The sequence below is a fragment of the Pseudoliparis swirei genome, chromosome 20, assembly GCF_029220125.1.
Source record: "Pseudoliparis swirei isolate HS2019 ecotype Mariana Trench chromosome 20, NWPU_hadal_v1, whole genome shotgun sequence".
Lineage (NCBI taxonomy): Eukaryota > Metazoa > Chordata > Actinopteri > Perciformes > Liparidae > Pseudoliparis > Pseudoliparis swirei.
In genome coordinates, this window is record NC_079407.1 from 24,258,008 (window position 1) to 24,270,507 (window position 12,500).

The window sequence follows — 12,500 nt, forward strand, 5'->3', positions numbered from 1 at the left end:
TTCAGGAACGTCGGATTTGAGCGAGTCTTTGGACGCATGGCGGCGGATGCACCTGCACCACGGTCACTTCCTTTTTTTTAGGGTCCTAGTGACGACTTCATCGTAGAGGAACCCTTATTATTATTCTTAGGCGTAAAGAAACGTCGTCTGGCCGCACACCGTATTTGTTTCTATAGAAATGTCTCTATAGCGCCCCCTATTGTGTGTTTTTGTTTTTTTTAAACGCAGTTTTTGCACCCAATGACCGATTGACTCGAGATTTGGTGCACATGTCCGATTTGGCCTGCTCTACAAAAAATAACATTATGACCATAAGCTCCGCCTACTTCGATTTTCCGCCATTTTGAATCTTGTCCAAAACAGTTTCTTTCTAAATCCTCCGAAACGCTTGGTCTGATTCATACAACATTTCTTGTGGTTCTTTATTGGTTCAATCTCATCAGAAATCTTTGAAATATTGTTAATATCTCATTGCGTTCAGAGGATATGGGCCAATGAACACATAAGGGGTGTGGCCTAATATGCAAAGACACCTAATTTACAAATAAATTGGCCTATCTTTACCAAATTGCTAGCCTATGTCCACATGGCATTTATATATATATATAAATCTATATATATATATATTCTTTTTCATTTTTGTATTAAGTTGATTATTTCAAGACACCTGGCCAATAAAAAGAGTGCACACTCTTCACCTGTCCCCGCCTAGCCCAGCCCGTACCACCGGCTCGGCTCCGGTCTCGGCTCCGGTAAACGAAACGCCGGCGTCCGTAATCTCTCCGCCGGCATGTTAATTTCCAAGTCAAAGGGGGCAGCTCTCCCGTTTCATCACGGCGGAGGCTAGTGGAATATTCAGCGCGCTGCAGATGTTCATGAATAATGTCTGTGGCCAAACCCCTGGCTGAGGAGGGTAGAGTAGGAGGGAGGAAAGGAGGGTAGGGTAGGGGGGGTAGCGAGGCCAGATGAATTACACGTAGGGGGGATCTGACAGGCGGCGTGGAGCTTTGTGATCATTCCAAAGTTCTAATAATCTCTCTCACCTTCTCCATCTCCCCGGTAATGAAAGAGAATAGGTGATTGCACCCCGGGCTATGTTCCCCCGCGTAATGACTCCTCTTCTTCCAAGAGGCGCCGAGCCGCCAAGGAGAGAAGGGAGGGAGAAAAAAAAGGATGAACTTTTTAAAGGAGCGGGGCGAATTGGCTCCGACGGAGCGAATAGACCCGCGACACGGGTTCCGTGGCAAAAAAAGCAGACGTGGCGCTAATTGATTATCAATATGTTAAGCAAAGTGATGAAAATAGGCATGAAGAGAGAGAGGAAGAGGGGAAGAGGGGCGGGGAGCGCGCACAACACTCCTCTACCTTCAGCGGGGGTCTCCCTCGCTCTCCCCACCCCCCCTCCCTCTCTCCACCATGCCACTCTCAGCCCGCCCTCCCCCTCCCTCTCTCTGTTTTCCTTCATCGTTTCCTCGCGAGTTGACATTAATTGCTAAATATGTACCCCGGCGTTTGATGTTCTCTCCTCACCTTGTTGTTAATCAGCTCGAGTCCCTCTCGAGTGTGTAGTGTCGCAATTCAATCGCGTATTATTGTTTCTTTTCCTTTTTTTTTTTTAAAGAAAGAAAATAAATCAAAAGCTTTTATTCAAACGCATCAAAGACGATGAGTGCGGTCTTTTCGGGGGAACGTATTACATGCACATGCTCGAACCGGCGTTTGTGTGAAGGCCGCACCAAAAGAGCAGCCCGGGACCACCGAGTCTGTGCGTGTCCATTCTGCAGTGTGTGTGTGTGTGTTCCCGTAATGTGGGCCGTTGTGCTGAGCCCCATTGACGCCGCCCGGGTCCCGGCTCCGCTGCCTTTCTCTTCTAAGTGGCCGCCCTCCTGAACCTCCTTGTGTCAGCGCTGCGATTAGCGGCTCCAGTTTACCTTTTATGTGCGGGGGGGGGTTAGCCCCAATCTCCCCCTCCCTACCTCCCCTGCCACCAACACACACATGATACGCACACACACACACTCAGTGGTGTGCCATCACAATGGCTTCCAACAGGCTTTTCAGCGGGGGAGCCCGAGCCTATTCTCCACCATTAAGCAACACGCTCAAGTGCGTTCACTCTGAAACAGAGGAGCAGATACACACACATATGCACCACACACACACACACACACATTCAAATGATATATACATATATATATATATATGTTTAAATGATATATATATATATATATGTTTATATATATATACATACATATTTATATATATATGTATAAATACATATATATATTTATATATACATACACACACATTCAAATTATATTATATATATATATGTTTATATATATATATATATAAATACATATATATATAAATACATATATATATTTATATATATACAAATATATATTTATGTTTATATATATATATATACAGTATACGTGTATATATATATGTGTATATATACATACTTATATATACATGTGTATATATACGTATTTATATATACATATATACGTATATATACACGTGTGTGTATATATATATATGTATCTACGTATTTATATATACATATATTTATGTATATATATGTATATATTTATATATATTCTTATATATATGTCATTTGAATAAGTATCGCACAGCTGGAATCTAGTGGCCTAAAATGTTTGTCACTTTTCTGTAAAATATTGATGCTATGTGCAACATTCTTTTACATTTGGGAATTTCTCATCAATAATCATTTTTATTTAAAGAGTTGGGAGATAAAATAACTCTTATACATAAAGTATTTAATGTAGATGTGACCAGGTTATGAGCATGTTTCTGTTGTCTGCAGCTTTAAATAGTTTGGACTTATTACCACAACTTTCCCTTTTCAGGGATATCAGGGAATGTTTGATCTGTGGACCACTCACACTTATATTTGAACGTATACTTTATGTTCCGACTTGGATAGGTTTGGGAAATGGAAGTATTTGGTCAAATTTGTCTTTTTTTCTTTCATATTTTACAATTGGAAGAAAAGTAGGCTGAACCCTGCAGTCACAAGGACATTTTGTCATATCAATGACAGGATGTAAGCGTGATTACTTCAGGTATGGTGGGGGCCCTGATAACGTAGAACCCATCCATGTCGAGCTATCATCGGTTCCTGTACAGGAGTGTGTGTGTGAGTGTGTGTGTGTGTGTGTGGGACCAATGGGGCACCTTGATGGAGAGAATCCGGCTTAACTGTGAACTCCGAGAGGCTGCGCGAGCGGCACTCACTTCACTTCCCGAGGAACGATGTGAGACACGGAGCATCAGAGCGACAGCTGGCGCAGAGATCTCCGGTTTGGTGGCGATGAAGGGCGAGTGACCTTATCTTCCTCTTCTGTTGTCATACTTGTGGCGTCGCCCCCTCCGAGCCGGCGTCTTCTCGGTCGTACAATCGGGAGAAAAGGCGGCTCTCCCTTTTTTGCCTTCTCGGCCAAATATCCCAACGCGCTAAGAAACATGGTAAATAAATCAAATTCCAGATGAAATAAATCTTGTCTGAATTGATGTCTCCAAACATTTACCAACAATTTAGAGCTAAAACAATTGAATCTGGGTTTGTGGACCACCTCAAAACATCCAATCCCAACAAGTCAATTGTCTGAGACAAATTTATCCACACTTATTTGACCCCTTCTACATATTCTGCTTCTTCTTTTTTTATACCACCATTGTAAATACAGTAAACCCTATCTAGCTGCAGCGTCTCATTTTTGGCAAGGCGACCGTTTACGCCAGGTAGTCGGGCATGAAGGGCCAAAATGTGAGCTGCACCTATTCTTAGCTTCCTCCGAGGGATTTATCTGAAACTCTAGCACACACTTGTTCCAAGACAAAACTAGAACGGGCACTCGGTAGAGCGCATACCGTCGCATATCACAAGATCGGGCATTGAATTGTGAACATGTTGGCATTAGTTGCATGCCAATTGGATACAAATTGACCGCGCTATGGTAAAAAGAAGATTTTGACCTTTTCATGACCTTCACCTTGACCTTTGACCCGATCGATCCCAAAATCGAATCAAATGATCCCCGGATAATAACCAATCATCCAACCAAATATCATGCGATTCGGTTTATGACTTTTTGACTTATGCGAATAACACGCACGCACGCACACAAACACATGACGATCAAAACACAACCTTCCGCATTTTCAATGCGAAGGTAAAAAAGGATGCAAGGAAGCAGTTTGAGTGTCTAAGGAGAAGAATCCAGGGGGCACAAGAAAGAGACGCCGGGGCATGTGGAGACATGACGGGGTTGCAGTTGAGGGTGAGACGTCGTTCAGAGGCCCCGCCGTGATGAATATTTCACCGTGTGAACTCTGCATTGTGGATTTGCTCTGATCGCCCTCTCAAGACCTCCGTCATGCACGGACCCCGCTCGCATCGAGGAGGTTCTCCCGTCAGAACTTTTGGATTCATCGAAAAGGCTAACACACACACACACACACACACGCATATTAATGTAACGTTTGTATACCTACTGTAAAGGCATTTACGATGTACATATGATATTTCCAGGCTTTAGAATTGTACTTTGTGTGACCTTGTGGGCTTTGTTGTTGGCTTCACCCCCACAGGTAGGTGTGTGTGTGTGTGTGTGTGTGTGTGTGTGTGTGTGTGTGTGTGTGTGTGTGTGTGTGTGTGTGTGTGTGTGTGTGTGTGTGTGTGTGTGTGTGTGTGTGTGTGTGTGTGTGTGTGTGTGTGCGTGTGCGTTGCTCTTATGCAAATACACGGGCGTCCATGCGTGTCTCAGGTGTGTGCAAAGCCCATGGCGGTGCATGCTCCTCGGAGTAACCTCCCTCTCTGATCTCCCTGACCGCTGGAGGCCTCTGCCCCTCCTCCTCCTCCTCCTCCTCCTCCACCTCTTCTGAATCCTCCTATCCGGCTCAGGGTCCAGGTTTCTTTTGCCCTTCGGGGCTAAAGGCGAGGTTGGGGTGCGGGGCCCGACTCCTCAGACCTCCTGTGCGGGGTAGTGCCCAGAGGGAAGGAGCCTCCCCAGGGTGCTGTGTGGTGCAGAGGAGGTTGGAACGTGGAGCTGAGGATTATTATACTGATCTTTATTATTCTTCACTCTCACTTTGAGCCGATTGGAAATGTGTTATTCAACCTAACGACTCAGAGGTGCCCAACTGGATGCCTGCATCACACGAGGATAGTTATTGGGCTGTCCTACCTTAGTCAAGTAGTGACTAATCGGTCAATTTTCCAATTAAATTCAGTTTATTTTGTATATTCCAATATCATAAATTATGATTTTGCCTCATCGGGCTTTACAATCTGTACACATGCGACATCCCTGACCTTTGACCTCACATCGGATCAAACCCTAACCCTTGAAAAAAGGAGATGGCTTCAAATGTTTAGTTTGTTCCCGAACAACAGCTCAAAGAGCTCGACTCTCACGTCTCTTTTCAGCCAGAAGAAGCATTTATTTCTATTTTTTTCCTGCATTTTTGCTTGAACAATCAATTTTTTAAATCGTTTCCCATTTAATTTTTTGTTGACAGATTGTTTCAGCCTCTCGAGAGAGGATCCATCAACATGACCACACTGAGTTTAAATTTAAATCCACTCATTGATGAGTGTGAGCGTGGAGGAAAGGCTCATTATTTAATGATTGCAGGAACGAGAGCAATCTACAAGATGCACCGAGACATACTGTGTAGAAAACATCCTTTGAATTGAATGGAGTTCACGTTTGTAGTTTGCAGAGAACATAAATCTGGACTGTTACTTCCTGTTTTACCTATAAATAAGATAAATGGACTGAGAAGGTCATTTCAAAGGTCATTTCAAAAAATGAATAGAACAAATGTTGCATAAGCAAAGCTCCTGAGTTTCTGGTAGGTAGGGGAACTCATTTCTTCTTCACACACTCGGATACGATCCAAATTGTTCATGTGCGGCAGAACCGTGTTACAAGAGAGTTTCTTCTTCTTCTCTCTCTCTATCAAGCTCATCTGCCACAACACGGTGTCAGCATGCAGCGCCGGCAATTTGCATCTGGCTCCTTCATCGAGGCAATCACGCGGCTCTGAAGCATCCATAACACCACAGGAGTACAGGCCCTAATTGATGCCCACCCCCTCCCCCCCCCTCTCACCCTCCCCACCCCCAGCATCAGAATATAGCCATGAAACAAAACAAAAGCTTTTTTTTCTTCTTTTTTTTTTTTTTACAGACGATTGCCGATGAATAATTGATTCATTTTGTAAGATATCTCTCTCTAATTGTTTAGTTTGTAAATATTTCATGGGTTGTCGTTAAAACCGGCCCGATGACAGATGCAGAGGGCGGCTCGCCGCGCGGAGCATCCGAGTTCAGGCCTCCTCTCGTCTTCGGCCCGAAGGAATCCGCCCCGACACGATTCTGGCCCGACGCATGCTGCGACATGTCCAGCCTTAACTGCGACTAATGCAGACTCGTCATTGGACGGTTTTTGTGTGTATTTCTACTGCTAAATACGTCAATTACATGTCGTACCGCTTCATCCAATCAGCACGCAGGTACACTACCGTTCAAAAGTTTGGGATCACCCAGACAATTTCGTGTCTTCCATGAAAAATCACACTTTTATTTATCAAATGAATATAAAATATAGTCAAGACATTGACAAGGTTAGAAATAATGATTAATATTTGAAATATTAATTTTGTTCTACAAACTTCAAGCTCAAAGGAAGGCCAGTTGTATAGCTTATATCACCAGCATAACTGTTTTCAGCTGTGCTAACATAATTGCACAAGGGTTTTCTAATCAGATTTTAGTCTTCTAAGGCGATTAGCAAACACAATGTACCATAAGAACACTGGAGTGATAGTTGATGGAAATGGGCCTCTATACACCTATGGAGATATTTCATTAGAAACCAGACGTTTCCACCTAGAATAGTCATTTACCACATTAACAATGTAGAGAGTGTATTTTTGATTAATGTTATCTTTATTGAAAAAACAGTGCTTTTCTTTGAAAAATAAAGTCATTTCTAAGTGATCCCAAACTTTTGAACGGTAGTGTAAATTTGTCAACAACCACGAGGTCTGAGCGAGCTGGTTTTGATGGAGGGTCCTGGACAAACACACAGGCACCTGTGTTTAAACACACACACACACACACACACACACACACACACACACACACACACACACACACACACATACAATCAGAGCCTGGCTGGGCGTCCTGCTCTGTCGTCTGTGTGCTGTGCCACCTAGTGGCTGCTTCGAGTAGTGCTTCTTTTTTTTTAAAGGCCAGTTTAGATCAACTTTGTCCCCCATCTCAGTGTTACGCTGCCTGACCATCTCACGCAGCACATATGATGGGATCCCAGCTGTGTTGGTGGAAACCACAAAGAATAGCAAGATTTCTGATTGAAGTCCACCACCACCCGCTCTCTCAGTTCAATTCAAAAAGCTTTATCGGCAACGACAATATTGCCAAAGCAACAGAAAAAATACACAATTCTTCTGTCTCCCTCTCTCAATTTCAATCATCTCTCTCGTTCCTGATCATTTTTGACAGCTTTAAAAAACTAAGCTTGAACTTCATCTTCTTGGTGGAGCGGCTGCTTCGGGCCTATTGTCTTGTCCTCTTGGAGCAAATTATATTTTAGATTTTAATAAACTGCTGTCGTCGTTCAGTTCCCGGTCAATTAATTAGCTTTCATCCACTAAATGTAAAGTTCAGGCGAAGCAACCTTTTGAGGATATTGTCGGCCTCATGTGGGTGTAGGTTTGAGTCCTTTTCATCAGGTTTTTCTCAAGGTCACATTAATCATTTTTATACCAGCCGAAGCAACTAAAAATATGCGTTCATGACATTAAATGGTGTTGGGTTATGACTTTGGATGAACTAAAAGTTCAAATACGTGAACCATGATATTTCGTGTTATTCCCACAGACTTCCTCCGTATTGCATGTTATTCCTTCACAGAGGGACCGTGTGGCATTGTGGGAAACATTGTTGCTGAAGCAACTCATCGTGGAGCGTGACCATCGGTCAGTCTGTCCGTCCAGCAGCTCTGTCTCACTGTCGGGTCTGTCCTCAGTCAGCGTCTGTCCTCTCTGCCCATCGGCTCCTCGTGTTGCCTTGTCGGGCTTTTGTCCCCCCAGGTCCGTTGCTCTGTCTTCCAACCCGTCCGCATCATATTTACACTACCGTTCAAAAGTTTGGGGTCACCCAGACAATTTCGTGCCTTCCATGAAAACTCACTTTTATTTATCAAATGAATTGAAAATTGAATCGAAAATATAGTCGAGACATTGACAAGGTTAGAAATAATGATTAATATTTGAAGTATTAATTTTGTTCTTCAAACTTCAAGCTCAAAGGAAGGCCAGTTGTATAGCTTATATCACCAGCATAACTGTTTTCAGCTGTGCTAACATAATTGCACAAGGGTTTTCTAATCAGACATTAGTCTTCTAAGGCGATTAGCAAACACAATGTACCATTAGAACACTGGAGTGATAGTTGATGGAAATGGGCCTCTATACACCTCTGGAGATATTTCATTAGAAACCAGACGTTTCCACCTAGAATAGTCATTTACCACATTAACAATGTATAGTGTGTATTTTTGATTAATGTTATCTTTATTGAAAAAACAGTGCTTTTCTTTGAAAAATAAAGACATTTCTAAGTGACCCCAAACTTTTGAACGGTAGTGTATGTATTAATCATCATATCTGTTATTCGGCGTTGGTTCGGGATTCACTGTAAAGCGCTCGGCTGATTGGAGGGGTCATTTTTGCGTGCGCGGCCCGTTACGCCGACGCGCACGCTAAGTGGACGGCCGCGGTTCTGACCTCTCTCCTCGGCACCGCCAGTTTGCGCGCGTTGCGTCGAGTTTCCCGAGGAACGTGGGCAGGCTGCCGCTCCTCTGTTGTGCTCTCACCCCGTGAACTCTATAATACGGGAGCCTTTCTCACTTCTTATGCCGACTGTACCCGAGGCCCAAAAAAGAACATCTCTCTCCTTCTTTTTTTTCTTCTCACCCCCCCCCACCCCTATCCCTCCCTTCCCTCCAATCCCTCCTTAATAACTCTATAACTCACCTCAGCCTTAGATTTAATTGCTTATCTGTGTGTAAACGTATTAACCCGCTGCTGTATCTGTTTTGCCCTCCCTCCCCTCCCCCACCCCACTCCGACAAGCGCCTCTCTCTTACTGCCGTGCCTTACGTCCAATGAATAGTCCTTCTCCGAGTGGTAATAGGGAATCAGCGTCGTAGCGGCAAGCATCGGTGGCGTGTAAGAGATAAATCAGATTGGGGGTCTTGCTTTGCCAGTTTATTGAATCTAAATTGCGTGCGCGCGTGGCCCCCGCCGGCCCTACACGGCCCATCCATCTCCCGGCTGATAATGGAGCGGGCCCGATTCCACCTGGTGGGAGCATTATTACATTTCCCCTCTAACGAGACCCGGCTAATCCTGCCAAGGGGAGGAGGACAGAAAGAGAGAGAGGAGGAGGAGGAGGAGAGAATAGGAGAGGAGTGAAGGATGACATTGGGGGGGAGGAGGAAGAGGAGAAAAGAGAAGATTCTTGTCAAGAAAAAAATTGCCAACGTTCTGGCAGCCTGCCGCTCACTCCCACTCGTCCTCTTTCTCGTCTCTCACTTTCTTCCTCTCTTGTTTGCCGTGCGTAAAACATCCACGATAGCGCCACCAGAGCGACGCGGCCCCCCGGGGCCCCCGAGCTGCAATTACACCCGTAATCACAATGCGGTTCCACTGACGCTCGCCCGCCCCTTCCTGCTGCCGCTTCGCCCTCCCTCCCTCCCTCCCTCCCGCCCCTGCAGCCGAGAGCGAACGAAGTGTAAATGAAGTGAAAGGCCTCTCCTCTCCTCTAACACCCTGGCGTTTATTACCCCGCTTTAATAAAAGTCCATCACGGAATTATCCGACAATGAACTGGAGCCACTAAGTTGCCAAGAAATATACTTCCACTAAGCGGCCTCTTCACACGGATATGCCTGTTTTTTTTACTTCTAGATGGGGCACAGCTGGGAGTCTTAATTCTTTTCATTTTTTTTGTACATTCAACTGTAATGTTAACAGGCTATTCATGATGAGCGCGGCAAAGTGTGTTGCTGTAATGTATTGTTTTCTAGTTTATCTATTTTTTTTGTTCTTCTTCTCTTTTTTTTTTAAAGCAGAGCTCTTCATTGATGTAATTAAATCGTATCCCTGGCTCGGTGCTCAGGCCTACTTTCATTGTTTTGAGGGGGCAGGAGCCCCCGTGAGGCGGCGCTGCTGATGAGAGATGGATAAACAGTTTGATTTGCTGCTATCGCCCCCAGGCACAGAGTACTGGAGAGAGAGAGAGAGAGATGAGCGAGAGAGAAGGAAAACCGGGACGGGTGGGAGAGGGCAAAACAGAAGGAGAGAGAGAGAGGATGAGAGAGAACCTGTTGGGGGGGGATGGAGTGATCGAGCTGGAGGATAAACATGATAAACAAAAAAAACAAAAAAGGCGACAAATCACTCCTGTTGTTTGTGTTCTGTTTTTTTCTACTCGTTTATTTTTGTTGTCCTGTTCCGCTCGCTGTCGGTTCTTCCTCGTCTTTCTGCCTTCTTTCCCTTTTTTTCTCCACGTCTCACATTTCCACCGCCGATACCACCGCTTCGTCTCCTCTCGGTAGCCCTCCAGCAAAGAGGGAACTGGAGGAGATCACAGAGAGGAGTTCACTCGCTCACACACACACACACACACACGCACACACACACACACACACACACACACACACACACACACACAGGTGTACTCACAGACTTCCACATCGGTGCATACAAACAATCAAAGTCATGCCTGTCGTTGTGGAGATGCTGCAGCCTGTAGTTTGAGTTGCTGCTACACACACACACACACACACACACACACACACACACACTTACTACATTACGGTTGTGTTAACTAAGAGAGATTGATTGATTGATTAGTGCTTATTTGGTTAGACATGCTGCTACACACACACACACACACACACAGCTGAGGGAGGTAGAGGAGGGTTCATCCATCCGTGAAGAAGAGTCATTGTTGGTAAAGAAGCGGAACCTCCAGACTTAACCAGCCGTAACAGCCGTGTGACGGTTCTTTGTCTACGCCAATTAGGGAACAAAAAACAACGGCGCGGCGACCACGGAGAGACGAGCGCAACCCCGTGGCCTCCTGCACACACACACACACACACACACACACACACACACAGAAATGATGTATGTGGTGTATTTGTATGTAACGTATTTGCTTGCAATAAAAGGATCGAACGCACAATCAGACACAAAAAACAGGAGTGTACACAACACACACATGCACACACACATGCACACACACACACACGCACACACACACACACACGCAGTCATCTCGAGTGGTGCAGTGAACAGCGTCGGGACCCCCACAGCTGTGCCCTAACACAAACATTCTGTAAGCGCTTACACCCACTCCTATATTGTATTAACTTCCCCCCCCAAAACAGTGCGGTGTTCTCATTCTCTTCCTCCTCCCCCCCCCCCCTCTTCTTCTTCTTCTGTTTCTTTTTTCTTCTTCTCCTCAAAGTTTAAACTCATTAAGTGTAACGATATTGGAGACTCAATTTTACACAGCTCACTCATCAACCAAGTGAGATAGCAATAAAGGCGAATGGCTCCGCCGAGGCCTTAACGCCGCGAAATAAATGATGCGCCGCGACGGAAATGTAATTAATTTAGAGGCGGTATTGATAGTCCTGCCATACGCGGCATTATATTTTTTAATGTGGCTTAACGTCTTGATTATTCAGGGGGAAAAGGCGGCGGGGAGAAGGAAGAGAAAAGAGGGAGCCCGAGACGAGAGATGCTTAAAATGCCCCGACGAGTGTTTACTCCCGCAGCCTCGCGTTCTCTTAAGCTTTTCATTATGCCGACGCGATAAACACCTCGGGAAGACTCGCTGGCTTTTTACAGGGGTGTGAAGGGAGAGCAGAGAGGAGGGGTCTCCGCTGAAGGGGAAAGGAGGAGGAGAAGGCGTGATTCATATTTTTTGCTGATTTGTACGTTTAACTGTTTATCCCGTGAAAGTATTTCCGCATAGAAATAGCGTGTGTGCCTCGTGCATTCAGATATGTGTCGAAGATCGAATTTAAATATATGAAGTGTTTTTTCTTCTTCTTCGTGACAGATATACAATCGCGTATCATAGTTAATAATGCATTCCTTGATGGCTCATCTATCTAAATCTGTTTAATTGTTTTCCCGTAATGATAACTGTGATGATGTTCCTGGCGTTTTGATTCGCTCCTAATGCCGCCGTCTTTCTTTCTTTTTTTTTCTTTTTTTTGATAGCGAAGACGGACGAGGTGCTGAAGGCCAAAGTAGCCAAGAGGGAGGAGGAGGCCCGGAAGGCACTAGAGGAAGGTGAGTGTTCTAGGCGATACAACTTCTCTCTTTATAAAAGTGGACTTTTTTTTTCTTGT

At 44.8% G+C, this 12,500-nt stretch overlaps 1 protein-coding gene across 2 annotated transcripts in view; it reads left to right on the top strand.

The window, feature by feature from the left end:
• rsrc1 (arginine/serine-rich coiled-coil 1) overlaps positions 1-12,500 on the top strand; it is a 136,312-nt gene that overhangs the window by 96,999 nt on the left and 26,813 nt on the right. For both annotated transcript variants that reach the window (XM_056440812.1, XM_056440813.1), the window contains exon 7: positions 12,370-12,441. In XM_056440812.1, coding sequence (XP_056296787.1) covers positions 12,370-12,441 — 72 coding nt within the window. The remainder of the gene's footprint in view (positions 1-12,369; positions 12,442-12,500) is intronic.